Source organism: Camelus dromedarius, chromosome 7, assembly GCF_036321535.1.
Source record: "Camelus dromedarius isolate mCamDro1 chromosome 7, mCamDro1.pat, whole genome shotgun sequence".
Classification (NCBI taxonomy): Eukaryota; Metazoa; Chordata; class Mammalia; order Artiodactyla; family Camelidae; genus Camelus; species Camelus dromedarius.
In genome coordinates, this window is record NC_087442.1 from 82015219 (window position 1) to 82036914 (window position 21696).

Sequence of the window (21696 nt, forward strand, 5' to 3'; positions counted from 1 at the left end):
GCGCACAGAAAGTGAGGAGGAAGAAAAACGAAGGAGAAGTAAGAGACGTGAATGCTCATGAAGTGTGTCCATGTGAATATCATTCATGTGAATTTCACTGTGTGCCTCATTTCTACCACTCTGATGCTCTGACTTCTGGTCAACCCACAGAATAATCATGTGATAAATAATCACATGATTTCAGCAAACTGAGCTAGGTCAATGGCAATCTATAACTCCAGGAGTATTTGCCAGGAGTGCAGAACAGCCAGGCCGTGGTTTGGAGACGGGCACACTTCCGCAGAGCCAGGCCGGGGTGATCACTGGGGCAGCGGGGCCAGGCGCCCATAGCCCATCTTCTGGTCGGACCATAAGGGGAAGTTCTCCTGAGGCTGTGTCCACAGGTAGGGGTCTCCAACCTGGAGCTGCCGACGCACACCAGCTTTAACAAAAGACACCCTTTCCTCCACAGTGGGTGTCTCGTCTGTAGTTTACAAACGTTAAGACTGAATTTCAGAGCCGACCGGCAAGTGAGGTTGGCACCACTGGTGGCAAAGCTGGAATGTGACTACAGTCATGACGGATGCCCGAACCCACCTTCAGGGCTGCAGCGGCTCATCCTGGAACCAACCCAGGGCCCCTCTGTAGGCACCGACTGCTACCGGGGAAGCAGAGTTATTTGCTCTGCTCCGTGTTTCCACACCTTCTTGACCATATTAAAAGAACAGACGCAGCAGAAAATGACATCATCTCAAAATGGGGATTTATAATATTTAAACATTAACTTGCCTGCCAAGGAGCACTGCTGATCACCGAACAAGCAACGAATCAAAACTGTAATGGAAACACTGCTGAAAAAATAACGGTACTCATCGTTTCTAGTAAATATGGTATGTGACCATTGCAAACACTTTTTTTTTTTTTTCTGGAATGTTAGGGTTTCCTGAATACATATATCCATCATGGAAGACCCACCAACTCCTTTAGATGAGAACCCCTGCTGTTTCCTTTTCTTTCTTCCTCCCAGTGCACCTTGCTCCTGTGAGACAGGACACACGCCCGGTCTTTTGATTTTGGCCTCTGTCCTTGCAAGTGTCGTGTGACCAGGTATGAAGTTGGTTTTTCTTCTCTAGAGGAAAACTCTAGAGCTTTCTCTAACCAGTAAGAGGAGAAAAAGGTTGCTACACTCACTGTCTCTAAGAAGTGGATTTCATCATTCCTGAGCAACGACACTTCTCTCTACGGACCACCAACTGATGTCTGCAAAATAATTATAATCAGCTTTGGACCCATCCCGGTGACACCTGACCTGCGTTCCAGGTCAGGCCCGGTGTCCTGATGTATCCTCCCTCTTAGGTAGTCAGGGTGGCAAACACAGGCGCAGACAAATGCTGACGTTTCATTAAAGACACATATAATGGATTCGGGAAAACACATACCTGATTGCACTTGCAGATAAGTGACCATAGGAGCCACTCGCTGAAGAGCTGCTGCGGGAATTATTGAGAATCGTGACCAAGGAGTTGGGAGATGTCCTGATCATGGTCTGAAGGTCAAAGCTATGATCGGACAGCGGTGATATGGACAGTGTACGTTTCCGGCTCGGCCTGGCTGACAGCCTGGGGCTGGGGAACCTGGTGCCTGTTATAGAAACAAAACAGAACCCGATTACCAGCGGCGGTACTGGGTACCTGTTATCTGTTACGACTACCAGCGTGGAAGAAGTGAAGGATAAGCTGGCCACTTGTGGTGACAAGGACCTCGCCTCCCACTCGTGATCTACTGGCTACAATTGAGGAAATTAGGGAGAAATATTTATCTTCCAGGGGCTTACCTCGGGGGAGCTCTGTTTATTAATGTGCAGGCAAAATGATAAATTGCTAAACAAAAGGGAAAGACTTTTATGTGTTATCCCTCTCATTTCCAGTGATTTATGAATCTGACGGCTGCTTGGATATTCTCATCATTAATTCACCACAAGCGACAAAGACAGTGGTTCCCACAGTTAACGCCGCACACCACCCTCCCTGCCCCAACGTGCACCGTTCTAAGGCAATGAGCCAAAGGGAAAACTGAATTAAAGTATCCTAAGATAAAAAACGCAGCTTAGTTATGCTCTCATTTCCCCTTGATTTCTGTAGTTATCTGATCCTCGGTATGCTTACAGCTTTATTGAAAAAACTGATAAATACATTATCCTAAATTAATGGTTCTCGATGGGGGGGGGATTTGCCCCCAGGGGACATGTGACAACATCTGGAGACATTTTGGTTATCACAACACATGGGGTGCTACTCACATCTCATGGGTAGAGGCCAGGGAAGCTGTGGTACACCCTGGGATGTGCAGGGCAGCCCTCCACTGTGAAGAAACATCTGGACCCAGTAGTGCCGAGATGGGGGATCCCTGTTCTAAATTCTCCATAATCTGACAGAATCAGTTCCAAGAAACATTTACAATCTTGAGATGTGGTTTGTTGACACATTTCCTAAGATGGGGGAGGAAAACCCCTGCCAGCATTGTCATGAGACTGGATGAGTCGGAATTAATTCTCTGGACTTATTAGATCAATCAATTAATTAATAAACTTTCTGCACTTAAGAGTTTTTAGACTCCAGGAAGATTCCACCAATGAAGTTCTATTCTGAAGGGTACTAACTATCACACTTTAACATCTGCCAACTTACAGGGGGAGGGTGTAGCTCAAGTGGTAGAGTGCCTGCTTAGCATGCAGGAGGTCCTGAGTTCAATTCCCAGTACCTCCTCCGAAAATAAATAAATAAATAAACCTAATTATCTCCCCACCCAAAGTTAAATAAATAAAATTAATTAATTAAAAAAAAAAAAAACACTTGCCAACTTAATACAGTGGATGGCCGTTTGCCTTCAATTTGGTAGATGCCAGAGATTTGAATTTGAGGGTGTAAGTACCCAAAGGCCAACTCCTGCCTTTTCTAAGGTCACATTTACATTATAGTCATTCAACTGAAGTTTAATGACAGAATGAGAGCATAATTCCACTAGGGAAGAGGCAAATCGAATATGATTACCTTTAAGAAATAATGGAGAGTCTGTATTTCAAAGGACTGGTATACCTGCCCACAGGGACATGACAATTTTGTGGAACCCAGAAAACTGGAGGAGGAGGCAAGAAAAATGACCTAGGCACTTGGTCTCTACTGGAAATATTTTCTTCATCAGAGACGGACCTTGGCAAAAGCTATCAATCCAACATGCTTTGAGATCATTTAATGAAACACAATAGGTGGACAGGAAAGACCCTATAGATAATATTATAGAAATAAATATGTATATTTTATAGTTAGTAAAAAAGTAAATCACAAACTGGAACTTACTAACTTAGTACCATCCATGTAGAAAACTGGAAAACCAACGTGAATGACAAATGGGAGACCTACTCAAATCTTTCAAGCACATTGAAAACGGAATTTCTTCATTTAGAATAGACTCATTACCCCCCGATTTAGGGCACGTTAGTACAAAAATAGCAATCCCACATCTTGTACTGTTCAAATCAACACCTTCCTGTTATTGTAGGGTCTGCCTTACACAAAAATGTCTCACTTTTACTTCATCATAAAAGCTTTTCAGTCAAGAAATGCATTCCACTTCCAAAAGATTCCAAGCACAAACCAGAATTACGGTCGACTTCCATTTAATCCCGGACAATAACCCTTTTCAGTGGGACTCAGTGATCCCTGGCAGAATTAGAAGTAACAGGACATTCCAGAGAGCTGATTCCCTGAGTTTTTAAATCACCAATGAGATAAGGAGGCCATCTGATGCTATGAAACACCAGAGGCCTATATCCACCTCACATCATCCAAAGACAGAGCCCAGGGCCTGGCTCCATCCTTTCCATGGAAACCTTCAAGTTCCTCAGGGCCTGGCTGGTTCAGCTCCTCTCTGTTTTTCCCTCCAAGATGGGCACTCATTTAAGTCACTTTCTTTAAAAAAAAATTTTTTTAACGGAGGTACTGGGGATTGAACCTAGGACTCATGCACACGAAGCTACACCCTCCTCCCTTTGAGTCAGTTTCTACCAGTGTGAGCAGTGCAGTTGTCAGGCATCTCTCGGCTGTTCCTCATAGGGATTACCTGCTCTCCTGTCTTTTAAGGCCACTTGAATTCCAAAAGGGAGAATCAGAGCCATAAAACAGACCTGTTCACTCTAATGTGCAACATAAACACTCTACCCCAAAGCTGGCTGAGCCCAGACAGGCCCACTGGGGACACACTGAAAAGCCAGGCACCCATCTGACCCCTTTTATTGCAGTTTCTGCCAGCAGAGAGCCTGAAGATCTGTGGCAATGGAGCCGAGTGACCAGCTCCATCTCGGTCTGGCTCTGCTGTTGCTCTTCCAGAGCCAACGTCGGGATGGAAAATTGTTCCACTCTCTGTTGAAAAGGTCTCTGATGATTTTAAAAACTGAAAGCATGAGAACATTCGTCTTCTGTTCTGTTTAGCTAAATGAGATTTCAGCTATTGTAGAGGGCAGGGATATAGAACTTGGAGCACGTTCCAACCCTTTAATATGCTCTACTCAACCCCCTAAGAACCAAGCAAGGAAAGAGAAAGCCAGCAGCCTTTTGGGCAGTGATTTGGGACCCTCTGTTGAAGGGAAGGGCTAAACCACAGGTGAGGATTTCAAGACAGCTGACAGACGTCGTCCAGTTCTTCACTGACCATCCTTCATCCATAAGCCTGAGCATTCTCATTGCTGCAACACAGATCTCTCTGATCTGGCTCTCTGTTAATTGTTTTGTTTCCCTTAGTCTAATGAAAAACTCTGACAAAGAAAAAGGAGGTTTCTTTTTACGTGATGAATGATAGGACATCTAAATTCCTACTTAATGACAATCAATTTAGCATATACTCTGGCAAATTAAAATTCCTTTAATTAGTTTTTACAAAGTAAAGGGGTAGCTTCATCCTTTATTTAGATAAAAACCGCCATTGCCTGACTAAACACATTCCCATCAAACAGCGAAGGAAATACAGCCTGACCTTGCAGGGATTCGCTCTTACTTTAATTCTTTATTTGCAGATTTTTAAATAACTGATTTGCATAATAACCCTCAACTTTTTTTTTCTCCCAACAATCCCTAATTGAAATGTGGTGGTGATGAATCTGAAATGGAAGCTCTCTCTTCTACAAAGCAGAATCACCGAATCCCTGCAGAAGACCGAATGTGTTTCTTTTACTTTGTGTGCGGTCATGAACTCCCCAACGGAAACCCACACAAGGTATGTTCCTATGCAACACGGCTAAGTGAGTTCGTGACGGGAAGGGAACTAAGGCTGTGTGGACCAATCTCCTTCTCTCTATTACAAACCTGAGGACTCAGTGACCAACCACTGCTAGGGAGTGGACCGGGGTACACCCACTGTCACAGAAGAATCCAAACAGACTGTAGATGGACGAGCACAAGGTAATCACTGTTACTAGGACAAACAAGTTAAAACCCCAGCACGTGTCCTAGTGTTGTAGCATTCAAAGGGTTGTGGCTTTTGTTACATACACCTTGGATGTGGTACCTGGCAAATGGATGTGGACTTAAAAAATCTGCATAAATAAGAAGTCCTGGGTGTTCTAAGAAATGATCATCATAGGCTTCCATCTGTATGTCTAGAAGTGACACGAAGGACTCGTCATAAGCCTTGAGGGACCCAAAAGAAAGTGACATAAAGCACATCCAAAGGTCCCATTTTCTTCCACTGCTATGTACTCAAAGTAGCCCTTTCTGATTTGGAAGTGGTTTTTATTTTTCCTATAGAAAAGGTCTCAGTGAGACAGAATTTTCTAATGTAAAGAAAACCTATGAGGAAAAAGAAGTAAAAAATAAATTAACAAAAAATGTCAAACTAAGTATAGGTCTTTTTTAAAAATTAATTTTTCAAGCTTAAAATCTATGAGACCAAAGAGTGACTGGATAAAGTACATTCATATAATCAAACACGTTCCCTTATTTCGTTACCAAGATAATCAGCACCGGAGAGTTTTTTGTGTACCAGCCAAATTACAATCACCTGCATCTTCCAGTTCATGGATATGAACTGAGCTAAGCAGGGAGGCTCAGGATGGCCAAATCGGCTGAATCCTTCTGGAAAACCAAGGGAAACAGATCCCCAAATATTGGTGGTTCCTCCTCTTCCTCTGGTTTCAAAAGTTAGGTAATCAACTAATCTTTGTATCTTCCTCTCCATTTCATGAGTTGGCTTCGCCCCACCCAGCCCAGGACTACAGAGAACAGCCCCGCCACTTACTATCCATGGCATGAAGGTACTCCATGTGGATGGCCCCTGCGCCGGCGGTGGCAGCCGAGGGGATGATGTCTGCATAGGGGCTGCGCTGGCCGGCTAACAGAGCCATCTGATGATAGTATTCCGCTGGGCTGACTCCGGGGTGGGGGGCTGGATGGGAGAGGAGACCAGAAAAGTACGGTTACCAGTTAGTCAACAGGAAGCTTTTCTGGAATCAACCCAAAGTCTGTTTGCCATGCAGCCCACATGTTTCTTTATAGTAAAACTTCTTTAACTCAAGCTGTGTCTTCACCAAAGTCTCCTACGTATCATTTATTCAAAAACAAAATTGAAGGGAGGGTACAGCTCAGCGGTAGAGCGTGTGCTTGGTATGCAGGGGGTCTTGGGTTCAATCCCCAGTCCCTCCATTAAATAAAATAAATAAATAAACCTAATTACCACCCCCCCCAAAAGAAAACTAAAGAAAGTGAATAGAAAAACTAAAAATACATTATAATATTTTTGAGGTTAGTTTCGAGAAATTACCACGAATTCAAAATGATTAAAACGTATATATGTACATGTATATATACACTCATTCCCATGTTTGCAACCCAAGATGAAAGTTTCTTATATCAAAGCACTGTATATTCCCATTTGTTACAGTAGTAGACCACTCAGATAACTATGAGGTCCTTCAGGACATACTTAAAATACTTCCCTAAGCTTTCCGACAGGAGTGTCGGAGTTAGCTCTCACTAACCTGGAGGACTCAGGGCTCATGAGTAGAAATGGCAGCACAAACCCAGCTTTAATAACTACACGATGGGGTGATAAGCTGCAATTCTGTGTTCCATAATTTTAAAACTCTTTCTTGTTCTTTTTTTTTTTCATTACAAAGTCAAAAAGACATATACCTATCAATCTGGAGCCATTTACTGGCAAGAGGCAGCTCTGTAGGAGTGGGGTAATGATCGGTTTCCACATGCCAATCTGTGTGCAGGAGCTGCAGGACACTGGAGCTGTTCGCCAATTTATGCGCGGGAGCTGCAGGACACTGGAGCAGTTCCAGGGTGGTCTCTAGGTGCACCAAGATCTGGATGCAAATCCCAGCTCCACCCCTTACAGATTCCAGGGGTTGTGGGGAACAACGAAGGCAATGGTGCATGGAAAGTGCGTAGCACATGGTGTTCGATCAGTAAAAGTTTTATCATTTTGATGGAGAAACACTGACATTCTAGCAATAAGTCTGTGTATGCTTTACATTCATGTCCATATACATTTTTTTAATTGAAGTATAGTTGATTTACAGTGTTGTGTTAGTTTCAGGTGTACAGCAAAGTGATTCAGTTATACATACATATATATATATATTCCTTTTTCAGATTTTTTTCCATTATAGGTTATTGCAAGATTCTGAACATAGTTCCCTATGCTATACAGTAGGTATAATTTGTTTAACTATTTTATATATAGTAATGTGTATCTGTTAATCCCAAACTCCTAACGTATCCCTCCCCTACTTTCCCCATTGGTAACCATATATTTGTCTTCTATGTCTGTGAGTCCATTTTTGTTTTGTAGACAAGTTCATCTGTTCATTTTTTTTTAAGATTTCACATATAAGTGATATCATATGATGTTTGTCTTTCTTTGTGTGGCTTACTTCACTTAGTATGATCATCTCTAGGTCCATCCATGTTGCTGCAAATGGCATTATTTCATTCTTTTTTGTGTGTGCCCATATACTTTTTATACATCATAGAGAAATATGTACAAAAATCATAGACTGCAAGAGACAAATATTAGGGCGTTGACTTTGATTGGATATTAATCGGAGGCAGGAAAAGGAAGGCAGAACAACCAATCAAAGAATGTTATGTTATTCATACTTGTCATCAGTTACTATGGAAAGCTGATGACAAGATGCTTTAACTGGAGGTACCACCTTCCAGTGGCCCAAGGAAATTTCCACAAACCAGGCATAATTCCAAGCCCATTGCTGGCTGACCTCTCTATCTCTCTCTCCCTGTTCTTATTAGTCACTTCCACGAACTCCCAAGTATCCACAAAGGTGACTCCATTTTTCCCACTGAAAAACCAGATTCAAAGCAGAACTCACTCCGATCTGACTCTTCTACAGCTTTATTTTTAAAGTGTGCATCTTCCCCAAGTGGTAAAACTTGCTCCCTAGCTGCCTTACACGTATCTTCAGTGCGCTGAATCAGAGGGGAAAACGAGCCAGTCACTATTGATGGAGCACAGCTACTCCCGGAAGGGCGACCGAGTGGATACCTACTGAGAAAGCTCATGCAGCTTCCAGCACCCCACCGTGCACAACCAGCCTCGGGAAGCGACTGCGCGGAGAGTGTGGACCCTGCAGAGTGGAGCACTGCTCGGTGAGATGGAGCACGTGGCGTGTCTCTGTGCTTTGATACAGGCACCAGCAATCTGTGGTTTGCTGCAGAGAGCTCATCATCCTCTACTTGTCAACAATACAACTTATGCCATTCTGGACCTTAATTCCCCTAACAGCTACTGTGGGCAAGTGAGTTTGGATATGCGTGCGTGAGATGGGAAATGCTCTTCCTGAACCAAAGGAACATATTGTAATTGGATGGCTGTGAAATGTACAAGTCCAATTAATTGTCATTGACAAGTAAGTAATTGGGAGGCTAAGAGAACCAGTAAGAATTTGGTCCTTGAGAGTTTAAATGAGCATCAAATATAAGAGAATTACAGTCAAAGTTTGTTTTGTTTCCACCACATCTGTCTTCCAGAGTTCATTTGGCATTCTCAAGGTCAGAGGGCACATACAACAGGTGTGGGTCATCATGCTCTCTGAGCCCTTCCTCCTCTAAGTGTGGTCCCTGGACCAGCAGCACTGACGTCACCTGCACTTCTCAGAAGTGCAGCGTCTCAGGTCCCACCCAGACCCACCCTACACACAGTCACATTTTATCACCACCCCCAGGGGATCCGTATGCACCCTGGAGTTTGAGAAGCCCTGCACCCACAGACACCTCTGTATACAGGTGCCTCTCAGACTTGCAGAACAGGAAAGTGTTTATCAGAAGGTGAGCAAAATGGGCTGGGGACACACGCACGTTGTGGGAGTGGCTACAGGGCTTTTCTAAACACACGCGGAGCCACAGAAGAGAGCAGTTGTAGTAAGAGCAAGGGTTTGGGCGTCAGTGCATTCTGGGTTTGAGTTCCAATGGGCCAGGGTGCAAGTCCCTTGGCCCCTCGGCCCCTTGGCTAGCCTCACCTGAAAATGGACAGAAGCAGCCCACCCTCACGGAGGCGTCCTGCTGTGGTGAAAGCAGGCAACCCAGCATTTAGCACAGTGCCCGGCACATGGGAACCACGCGATAAGCATCAGTTACTCTACACCATGTCCCAGGAGAGGCAGGGGGAGGGGGGGTGTGATGGGTGGAAGCAGAAGGGGCTGGTCGGAGACTCACCGTCAGTGGGGCTCAGCCCCCGGGCTGCTGAGATCATGGACAGGGATGGGCTGCTGTGCAGAGACCGGATGTAGTCCATGTAGGGGTTGATGTAGGGATGCGGAGGGCTGAAGGGAGACTCGGAGGCGGCCGCGGGGTTCCGATGCGGGGAGATTCTGATGAAGGGCAGGTCTGAATACGTGGGGCTACTAGATAAGGCAGAAGGCCTGGGTCAAAAAAAAAAAAAAAAAAAAAACAGAAACAAGAGGTAGGCGTCAGACCAAGAGCTCCAGAGGCAGAGGCTGTCTGTGAAAGAAAATAAGATTTCAAGGTGTCTTGGGGGGAAGAGTATCAGGCATATACACTTCCGGCATTCTGATCTTAAAATCACAGTGACATAATAATGTAGGTAGGATGCGACGATGTGATTATTTGGGTGAAGGAAATTGACCTTTGAGAAATTTCCTGGCACTCGGAATATAGGAAAGTTAAGTCTTTGGTTTTCCTTGTGAGAAGAATTCCAAACAGGCACCTGAGCGTCACAAAGTAGTTGTGATTATATTTTCCATTTGACCTGAATGTTAATTTCACCGTGGAACTTACCTCTCCCCATCTTGGTACGGCATTTATTAAAAAAAAAAGCAAAGGAAGGAAGAGGGATGGAAGGAAGGAAGGAGGGACAGAAGGAAGGAAGGAAGGAAATTTGTCTGGTCTGGAAATCTGAGCATGCCCATGGCAGAACTGCCCACAAATGAGAAGAGAGACTCATTGTGAAAGTCTGTAAGAAACATGAAATTAGACACTGCGTACATCCGTGCTCCAGCTTTACTGCCCTGGGTCTTGTGGGGGTGAGTAAACCCAGCTTCCCAGATCTGGGTTTCCCAGTTTTGAAGGCAGCCCCTCCTCTCTCGAGGCAGCCCCGGGGGGGGGGCAGCTCTCTCCAGTACTCATTCTGCATGTGGCTGTGTCCTGATTAGCCCTGTTGAGTGAACCATCAGTAATGAGGTGCTCCTGGGGTTAGAGAGTTGGAAAAGACTGGGGTTTGGATGCAGCCCTTAGTTATAATGAGCTAAGGTAGAATGTAAGTTCTTGGCTGACGGGAAGGAATTCTAAGGCACACCTGGCAGCCACCATCCCTCATCCCCCACTGGGGATTCCCTCTCTGGAGCCTCCCCTCCTCCCCCAAGCCCTGGCGGGGCGGGCCATTTCTAGAATGGTTCCAGTCTGTGGAACCCCACCCCCACCCCCGGCCGCCCCATTCCTTCTCTAATAGAAAGCGTTTTGTGTGGATAATCCAGTGAACTGGCTCCGACAGGCTAAACACTTTTCTCATTCACAGAGAATACGGCCATAAAAAGGCGAGGGATCGTAAGAAGGATGTACTGAGAACAGCAAACTCCTCTTGTGGCTCTGGCTTTAGCAGTGAAAAGGAAGGGAGGAGAAACATCTTCTCGCCCCGCCTCCCCAGCTAAGCAGCACCGCCGGCCTCTGGCCCCCTGGCTGTCAGAACAGGATCTTGGGAGAAGCCAGCTCCTCCAAGAGCACAGCGCAGATGGTGAAACAGATGAAACCAAAGATCAGATTGTGAATTTTCTCCCAGTAGCAAATAAGAGAGATTAAAAAATCTCTTTTCTTAGGGGTACTGGATTTTCTTTCTTGCTCTTTCTTACTCTTTTTTTTTTTAATTTGAACACACAAAAAAGGAGGCTTTCTATTTGTTTTTCAGATGCCACTTTTAGTGAAATAAAACAAAAATCCAGCATTTTCTAAATTTACATGTGGACAGAGGGAGAAGTCACCACCTGAAAAAAGCTATTTCTTTTCAAAACAACTTGAGGCTTTCCATACCCACTCAGAAATTAGTAAAAATTACTGGTATTTAAATAGAACTTGGCACAACTTATTAGTCTAACCTATTTTAGCTCATGACTACAAGTAAGTTCATTCTGTGTCGCTGGTTAAATCTTCAGCTTAAAGCCTGCTGTTACTGTAAAGCACACGGGATGCTCAAATGCATTCATTCATTTTCTACAGAAGAGGAAAAGCAATCCTTCTCATCGGACTCAAAAGCAATTATTACAAAACACAAACTTCCTTGCAGATTCATGAGAGACAGGTGCAGCAGAAATGCAGAAAAGGAGGCATTTCAAGAAACCCAGGAGACGCTACCTCCCAGACAGGCTTTCCTTATGATCCCCGAGAAACTCAGTCTGAACATTATGAACTAAAACCAGTGAAGGCAATGGCATTGCTTACTGGTTTTCTCCATTTTAGACAAAAACTGGAACCTGTCATTTTTTTTCTCAAATTCCAGAATTGAGAATGGTAGCAAGAATCTTCCTAGAGGCCTAGATTGCATTGAAGAATCAGGGACGGGGAGGAGACTCAGCCCCCAGAATGACCTGCAGGTGACAGGTGTCGGGCCGGGGCGGTCACCAGTCCAAAGGGGCAAGGAAGCCAGGACACGGCCGACGCTATTCTCTTCTCCCAAATCTGTGGACGTCTGACGCCTGCCCCCTCACCTTCACTTTCATCTGACCTGTTCCCACAGGAGGACTGGAGATACTCCACGAGTAAGGAGTCAGGACCTGGCCGGAACGCCCAGGCTCCATCTTCCCTCACACACATGGGCAACAGCAGAGAAGAGGGGCGGTGCCCCCAAGGGGTGGAGATCAAGTCAGGAAACTTCACTCACTCTGGTGCACATCATGCTCATGCAGGTCCCTCCCTCCCAGAGGAGACGCTGAGAAGATCGGGGTCGCCTATTCCTCAGAAGGATGGTGGGTCACGCCTTCAGACAGGGAGGCAACTAAGAAAGCTTCACAGTAACGAATTTCCCTAAAGAAACAAACCATCTAGTAACCAAAGGCCAGTCATCCCCAGGCTACAACAGGGAAATGTCTAATGAGGGTCTCTCAGTGAGGAGTCACCAGGGATTCTGGGGACAGTGAGTCAGACCACCAGAGCAGTGGTTTGGTGGGGGTGAGGGGGGCTCAGGGCTGAAGGAGAATGGCTGTGGATGGGATGGCAGCTGTGTGACCACGGTCGAGAGACCCACCCTTCTCCTTGTCCTCAGCAGTCCGATGGAAAGGATCCCTACCTTGTAGGGGTCTCAGCCAGTGAATGTAAGTAAAGCCTCACGTACTGAGCCTAGTATCTAATAAATGCTTAATACAGACGTAAATATTTACATCACAAACTACACTAATATATTCCACTCCTATATACACACATACAAGGCAGAGACAGATATGTATTACATACATATAGACTCATACATACACAGACACAGAACCACACACACATACTAGGGGTGGCAAATACAGCATGCTATGTGATTTTCAAACACTGAACTACTGGAACCCCTTTTTTCAAAGCAAATCTTATGGTGGAAACATAAATCCTGTCTGCTTTGTTCCCTAACCTGACAGTCTCCCAGAAGCATCCTTTTGGATTTCCCAAGAGGCTCCACTCAAAATCCTAAAACCACACAAGGTGGTTAAGAACACGAACTCAGTTATAACAAAAATGCAAGAGCTTTGCAGGAAGTGGATTTGAACTCAGGCTCATCCCTATCTCTGTCACTGAGGCATGTTTCCTGATACACAAAACGGAATGGTAACAGCTCCCTTCCAGGGCTGCTGTCACTGACGGGCACTGGGCACCCAGGAAATGGTGGCACTGATGATGATCTTGGTGGCTGTCAGAATCATCCAACAAGACTTTTTTTTTGCGTCAATGTTTTTCAACTCAGCAAACAAATGTCCACATGGCAAGACTTTTGGAGACTGGGATTCCAAATTCACTGCTGTTCAATTTCTCACTGAACGTTGATGACTTCTTAATTCTGTTTCCACACCAGGATCTTGTGAGTTGGGCTGGCATGACATTTCTCGAGTGCTAATTAATGCCTGACAGAAATGAGTTTCTAAGCCATTAAAGCTGAGCAGCCAGCCTTGAATTCCAGTGGTCCCAGCAGCCACCTGACGTGGATGTAAATATATATAAACAAGAGTTTCTCAATAAAGCTGCTTTTAACATTACCTAACAGAGCCCCTTTCAAATTCTTGGCATCTGGGTCATCTGTCAGTTATTTTTTTTAACTGTAAAGCAAATCTGAGAGGGAAGGTTCAGCTTCTTACATTTAATAGGCAGATGTGTATTCACTGCTATGGGAAGGCAGCTGCAGAATTTTCCATGTAATGGACATCTATTATTTCACACACTATCATAAAGTTGACCTGGTAAATATTTGTCAAGCTTGCTCAAAATCTTCATTTGAGGATTACAGTAGCACCAGGAAAAAAAATTATAGGTGTCACTCACTTTCTTGGTTTATATTTTTAGTTAGATACACACAGAGACTGCACTGAAGATTTCTGTTAGCTTCGCCTGACTCTCTCTCTGCTCTGAGGTTGTACGTGGCTCAGTGGTTGGAAGGCAAGCACAAACTGTGGAGGAAAACAACAACAACAACAACAACAACAACAACAACAACAACAACAAACATTTTGGGAAGAATACTGCAGTTTCGAACAGCTCCAAGAACAGAGATCCCATGCAGGTTATGTTGCAGCCAAAGAGTACAGAAATACGCCTGTGACCCCTCCTACCGGACCATACAACTGCTGTCTAGGAAAAAGATGCCCAAGCTGTAGAGGGCTGTCTGGGCTGCCAGAGCACCACAGAGTGGGAGGAACTATGGCTCCATGACCTCTGCATCTCGGCTCAGGCATGGATCTCGGCCCCAGCACGCCCACTCAGGGATAACGTCCCCTACCTCGCTTCCACTTGTCTCCCCAAAGCCGGGAAGACCCAGTGAGTGGCTACCATTTTGTCTCCATACTGCCCAGTGGAGAAATGAAGTTCAGTTTCAGACAAGAAGGAAGGTGGAGATTATTTCCACGGTCTCCCCAAAGACAGTAAAGCAGTATAAAGTTTGTGTCTCTTCACTTGTGGAAATAATTTAACTTCAGATTAATTCCTTTATAAGGTCATGAAAATAGATTACAATGAAAAGAACAGAGGAGTCTTATTAGAGCATTTTAAACATTATATTATGATAAACTTAAAAACCAAAATGCGGATTGCAGAGAGTAACCGGACGTCTTAGTTAGAATGAAATATCATTATATAATCTAATTTGTTACTGCCTTTTCATTTATCTTATTGGGTTACTGAAATGCCAAGATTAAAATCACAGTATTTAATCACTCGCATTACCCATTATGAGAGCATTAAACATGGTTTATATGCTGGATTATTATAATTTGCTTCCACATTGCTTGGAACACTGGAGATGTACACATACCCCTTGCATTTTGGGGTACACGTGAGGGCTTCAACTACCAGAAGACTGAAATGTTGGATTTTTTTTCCTTCTATCTAGCAAGTTAATTTTTTGTTCAACTTTGCTCTTTCTCTAACAAGTAGATACCCTTCACACTCAAGTAATGGTCTAACAGACACCAAAGACGAGTTACCCCTGATGATGCATTTTTAACCAATTGATGAATTATTCAATCAGGACAGTCTTAATAGACCAATATTTGTGATAAAAAATGTTGCTTTCCATTCAGCGACTAAAATGTCCCCCGCGGCGAATACACCAGACATGGTGGGAAATTCGCAGCCCTGAACTTGGCCTTTTCCTCTTTGCAAGGTGAGCTTTCAGATAATCTCTGCCCCAGAATCGTCACGTGCCCCTGCCAGGTAGAGGCGGCTGTCCAGTCGCCAGCCTCTGCCCAGAGCCACCGCCGGCCCTGGAAGGCTGGACTTTGTAGCCGGAATCAGCTGTCCCTCGGGATTCCACTAATGAGAAGCCAAGGCAGGGGCTGTAAGTAGAGGGGAGAGAAGTCAGGGTATTTATTGCCCTCGCTTCCTTTCACAGGCTACAGTTCTGCTGGTGGCATTCCTGCCTCCCACCCCTCGGCTCCAGACGTGTGACCCCTCCTCCTCGGCGCCAGCTCTCACTGACCCTTTCCCTCCTTTTGCACCGTCAGGCTAGGGCTGGTAACCTCTTCAAACTTTTGCTACTCCTGGGGGCTTTATTATCATTTCCCGAGCCCCGAACCTTGTCCACACCTTTGTAAATATCCGTGCCACAAAACTGCCGGGACCCTAGCTGACAAGACGGTTCAGTTTCAAATCCCACTGCATCATCTTTCAGCTAAGGAATATTCCCCGTGAATTCTTAACGGACTTGGGCCTTTCACAGAATGACTACATTGGATTTCAAGTTTTAAAAGCTCCACGTATAATAACACAGATGAATGTTTCAATGATCCATTCGTTCAATACACGTTTGATTGAAAATCCATTTACTAAGAAGCCATTACGATGTCAGCCCTTGGGGGTATTTCAAGAAACATAAGATAGGGGCATTCAGTCCCTACTCTCAGAAGAAGTTACAGTCACACGGCGGAAAGGCGCACATGCCTAAGGAGAGTATGAGAGCAAGTATTACCTGATGAGTCAAAAAGCATCATCAGGAGGTTTCCGGGACATTTCCTGGTTATGAAAAATGTGGAACGTGAAGTGTGCCACAAAGACTAGATCAAATTAGATGGAAGTAGTCACTGAAGGTGAAGGTTAGAACATTGCTTAACGCACACGAGTGCTCAGCTGCTGAATACTTTCTTAGGTGACAGTTTAAGGGCTACGGCTGATTTCTTTAGCGAAAAAAAAAAAAAGAGAGAGAGAGAGAAATACTTGTTTTAATGGGGAAACATCACTTCAAAGGATTTTTGAGGATAACTTCCTTGTTTTCATTTTCTATTTCTGCCTGAATATAGAAGGAACTTATATCCATGAATTTAAAAGTTAAAAGATTATTTTTTCAAAAAAGGCATTCTCTGTATCCAAGCTATCCAAATCTAGCCAACGTCAGTATTTTAATCTATTTACTCCCAGCATTTTTTTCAGGCATTATGTACTTCTAGTCAAAATAAAAACATACTTTGAATTATACTTTATCCCTTAACATTAAAAGGTTTTTCTGATATCTTTTAATAAACTGTACATAAACATCATATATAGTTGCAGTGCAAATTAAAGCATAACGAGTTATCACTAAAAACCCACTAGAATAGCTAAAATTAAAAAGACTGATGGCACCAAGTGTCGACGAGGATCTGGAGCAACGGGAACTCTCACACAACCTGCATGTAAGTTGCACAACCTCATCAGAAAACAGTTGGGTATCATCTACTCCAAGAGACACACCCTATGACCCAACAACTCCTTTCCTTGGTGTGTCTACAACCATATTGTGTACACACGTGTCATAATGTATCAGAATATTCAGAGCAGTATTATTCATTCACATTAAAATTGGAAACAACCATGTATCTATCAACAACAGAATGGGTAAGTAAATCACGCAATGACAGAGTGAAGAGCTATGAAAATGAACAAACTACAATGTGGAAAATCTCAAAACATAACGCTGGGGAGAAGAAACCTGGTACAAAAGAACATAAGATACTGTATTATCCCATTTGTATAAAGTTCAATAACAGACAAACCCAGACTTTAGCGTTGGGACAGTCAAGACAACGTTTACCTCCGGGTAGGTTGGAGCTGTATGGGGAGGGCTTCCGGACGAGTGACTGTTCTATTTCTAGACTTGGTTAGTGGTTAGAGGTTTTCACTCTGTGATAACTCTTAGCAATTCATTGAGCTACAGTTTGTGTACTTTTCTGTATATATACTATTTATTACCAATTTTTAAAAAAGAATATATGCATTTTATATGTGTCAACTATAACAATATTTTCCACAGTGATCTCAACCATTTCTATTATGTTCAGAAAATCAAACATATATTTATATTTTGCAACATTTTTTAAATGTTGCTTAATTATAACATAAAGATTGCTTAAATTTCATAAAAAAATATCATGATATTTTCCACTATTAAACAAAGATAGTCTAGCTGACCTTATTCTAAATTCAAAGTAAATCATGGAAGATGGGCTTCTGTATATTAATTTTGGGGGAGGAAAGGTCCCGCTAGGCCCATCAGAAGGAGAGGCCAAGCAAATATCCACATGGCAGTCATGTCCTTTGACAACTGAAACAATGCTATGGTTTCTATAAGATGAATGTAATCGTTGATGGCTCAAAGTAATTTTATTCCTTCCTGAGAAGATTGCAAACCGTAATTTGCCAAAATTTGTCTTCACTCTCTAAATATAATTCTATATTAATAGATTAAGATTTCAAGGTCAGGAAGTAAGTCAAAAAAATGTAAAAGAAAGTCAATTCAAGCAACTGTCACGTGCAATGCAGTGTTATTAAAAAGAGTCCTTAAACCTACTAGTGGTTCAGAGAAGCACTTGGAGCCAAATGACCGCATCTCATCATGTGGGTCTTCTCCCTGTCCCAACTCACTCCTGTGTATAAAGTTTTTAACACTTTAGAAACAAGGGCAGAAGAGGGGAAAGAAGCAGGTAGACAGTATCCCTGATCCAAATGGCAACTGAGAAACCAGTTTCTAAATAACCTGTCACCATTTTTTAATATTTTAGTTCCATAAACACAGGGTATATCTACAATTATTATTTTCAGCAGCCTCCTTTGTTGTCCAAACAGAATCCAAGCATTCCACACAGAAGCACCCCTTTTTTTGCAACGTGTAACAAATCACAGAAATCTTCTTTTCTGCCTCACCCCCGTTCCTAGTTTGTGAGGAAAAACAAAACCAGTAAAAAAATTACCACTATGTAATTTTTAGAAGAACTAGTCACTAATATAATTAGTACATAACTTACTCTATTTTAATATGCATAACGTAGGTTATCTATTATGTTAATATATTACGCATACTATAATTAATGTAGATATAAGGACTAGTCATTAGAAGAACCAGTATTTGTGTCTTCCTTTACAAAGTCCACAAAGATACCACCCTGACGAGGAAACCGCTGTGGCTGCAGAGGAGAAGTTCATGCCGATGTGATGGGCTGTGATGCCCTCCGAACCCCATGTCTGGCAGATGGTAGGACAGGGAGCTGCTCTCAGTGGTCAGACTCTGGGACAGTGGGTGGGCCCCTGTTTTCTGAAGAGCTTCCCAACTGTTCTGCTGTAACAAAGCCAGCTGACACTGTCCCTTCCTCCTGTCCTTCCATAGGATAGCAAGTTGTTCCCTTTTTTCTTTGGATACTCTCTCTTCCTCCAGCGGGGCAGGCCATGGGGGAGGCCAGTCCAGCCCAGCCCGTGAGTCCAGGGGGCTCTCTCCTATCTCAGCCGCCTCCTCCGTTTCTCCCTGCAGCGGGCAGAGTCCCTTTAATCAGCTGTTCTGTAACTCAGAGTTGCAGGATCTCAGACTTACATCTAGTGATGGATAGACTAGATCCTTAAAAGCCCGATTTGCTCCAAGGCTATTGAGCTTAGATAGAAAAGGAGCAGCGCTGTGCTGTTTAATGTTTAATAAGGCAATATACACAAAGCAGTTAGCCTGGGACCTGTCACACGGTAAGTTCTCAGAAAACGTTGGCCCCTAACACCAACCCTCTCATTCCTGCTGCTGCTCTTGCTACTAGACCTCTGGGAGGTCAAGGCCAAAGCCGTGCTGCTTTCATTGCGACCTTGTGCATTTCTTTCCTCTGGGCCCCACGGGGAGGGGTCTCTTCTGGAAGACATGGTTCAGCTCTCCTAACACCCTTGGTGTCAACTTGGAGCACCCCACCCCGCCTCTTCTGACAAAGCAGAGTTTAGAGACTTTACCTGACCTTCTCAAAAATGGGTAGGACTTTTTTTTTTCTGAAAGTAAATTCAAGGGCATGATTACTCCGTAGTTTTAGTTCAAAACTTCCTTGCCATGAAAAAAGAAAAAAACAGGAGTAGGGGGACAAAAATTTTTAAGTCTGACTTCTCTGTCATGTCTGCCAATTTTCCACTCATTCTAACAGATCCTAATTTTTTTGGAATTTGATGAATAACCCATTCCATTCTCAGCGCAACATGCAAAATGGCGATATTACATCCTTTTCCAAGAAGAAAACGCACTGTAAAACGGAAAGATGTTGAAATACAACAGCGTGGAATGACTTGGCCAAGGACTAAGGCTCATGAACTAGCAGCATCTAGAAAATCCCTGAATCCTGTGGCGTTTGTTCTCCGAGGTGTTACATCTTCTGATAACGCAGAATCCTATCAACCATGACGCCCTTTGGTAGGAACTTAGGGATTTGAGCCATGATACCCACCAGGTGTAAGGGAAAAGGAAAAAGCACATACAGTAAAGTACGTACATGAGGTTCAGCTAGAACTGCTGATTTAAATAACTAAACAAATAAGCCAGTGCTTGGAAAGTTCAACCATTTAAGGTACACAGATACTCAAAACATCCCAAGAGCCCCAAGCCAGGATCTGTTATTTAAGTGACATGCTAGGAGGCTGCTAGGAGGCTTCAAATACTGGGTGGAAATAGCTAATTAGGAACAGGAGGTTAGGCTCCCCAGTGCAATCTCTGCTTCTTGTTGAGTCCTTCTGCAGGAGGGATGGAGGACAGTAACAGCAAGGACAGTGCATCTGGAATTCTGAGCCAAGGAGAAAAAAGGAGTCTGTTTTAACTTGTATTTTACCAATGTGATTTCAAGAACCAGAGAGAATAAATCCTTTATCAACAGCAGTCTAGCACGTTGAGCTTAGGTGTGTCTCCCAAGAGCTAGGACTTCTTCTCTTGGAACCATCATCATCATAATCCTCGTAATTGCCATGGTTACTATTAACTGTGGACTAGGGTGTTTTCTGGGCTGTCTCATGATTCTTGGCAAGATGCATCTGACGCACACTTCCCCTTATTCTTTAAAGCATCATTATTTTAAGTGATAACAGAGATGTCCATCAAAGACCTGTGGTTATCTAAATGCTCTCCTTCAGAACACAATCCCCCAGCTTTGCTAGGGGCATCTGGCTTAGTAAAGGTGAAAACAGGAGGCCCTTTGAAAGTGCCAAGCTCTTTAGATTCAGCTGGAAGTGCTCCTTGGAAGACCGCACATCATGTTGACTGACACTTTATATCCCACACATCCTTCTCAATATTCCAGAATTTTAACCCCTCTGAGGGTGTCAAACTTCTCAAAAATAAATTAAGTGTGGCAAAAGGCGTATATCTAATGTCCCAAGGGGGACAATTTGTCTGTATTATTCAATAGAAAAGAAGCATTAACCCTTAAATAAGGAGACAGCAACTTCCTTAGGGTTCCTGTGGCTTCACAGAACTTTGCTCCAGGCACAGGGAACAACATCACAGGAGGCTGAAGATGACTCTGGTCACTGGGAAGGGAACCACGGTCTCTGACTGCACTCTCTTCTTCCCAGTGAAAGCAAGCCTTCTGATTCCACAGGTAAGGCCAGATTTAACTGACTGGGAACGTTAGTATGATGCGCACAATTACCTGCTCAGATTACCCCCGGAGAACCTGCCTAGGACCACAGACTTTGGGAAACAGCTTTGCAGCTTTACTTTCCTCATCTGTAAAATGTGAGGATTTGGATGAAATGATCTCCATTCCACCCACCAGGGCTAAAGTCTCTTTTGATCCTAAAATCCAATGTTTTTTATAATTCAAACCGTTTGTTCCTGTCTGCCTTTGATTGGCTCTGACAATTCATGTTATAAGGTCTGTAACGTGAATAAAGTTTAGTTTAAACATTTGGGGACCCTTCACTCGAGTGCCCTGCAAATGAGGTCTCATTTTGCTCCCGGGTTCCCTCCCCCCTTGAATGGTACTGTCATCATCACTGCGACTGATGTTCCTGCCCTGGCCACTGGGTCTTCAAATTTGGTATTTCTCCCTGGAGAAGTGAACGGGTCTGGCTTTACACTGATTGGATTCGGATGGTGATTGATTAATAAAAGAAAGTGGGTCCACATAACCAGGCAAAAGGTTTGGTACTGAGCCTCAGCTTAAACACGAAAGGAGCTTTAACCAGTGAGTTCACAGCTATTAGACGTTTTTATATTAACCACACTTTTCCCATCCAGGTTTGTGCATTTTAT

At 43.8% G+C, this 21696-nt stretch overlaps 1 protein-coding gene across 2 annotated transcripts in view; it reads right to left on the minus strand.

Annotated features, from left to right (window-relative positions):
- The window catches only part of GLI3 (GLI family zinc finger 3), a 267554-nt gene that overhangs the window by 72938 nt on the left and 172920 nt on the right, over nt 1-21696 (minus strand). For both annotated transcript variants that reach the window (XM_064487723.1, XM_064487724.1), the window contains 3 exons: nt 9708-9913; nt 6268-6414; nt 1419-1620 (listed from right to left, as the gene is read on the minus strand). In XM_064487723.1, the coding sequence (XP_064343793.1) occupies nt 1419-1620; nt 6268-6414; nt 9708-9913 (555 nt within the window). The remainder of the gene's footprint in view (nt 1-1418; nt 1621-6267; nt 6415-9707; nt 9914-21696) is intronic.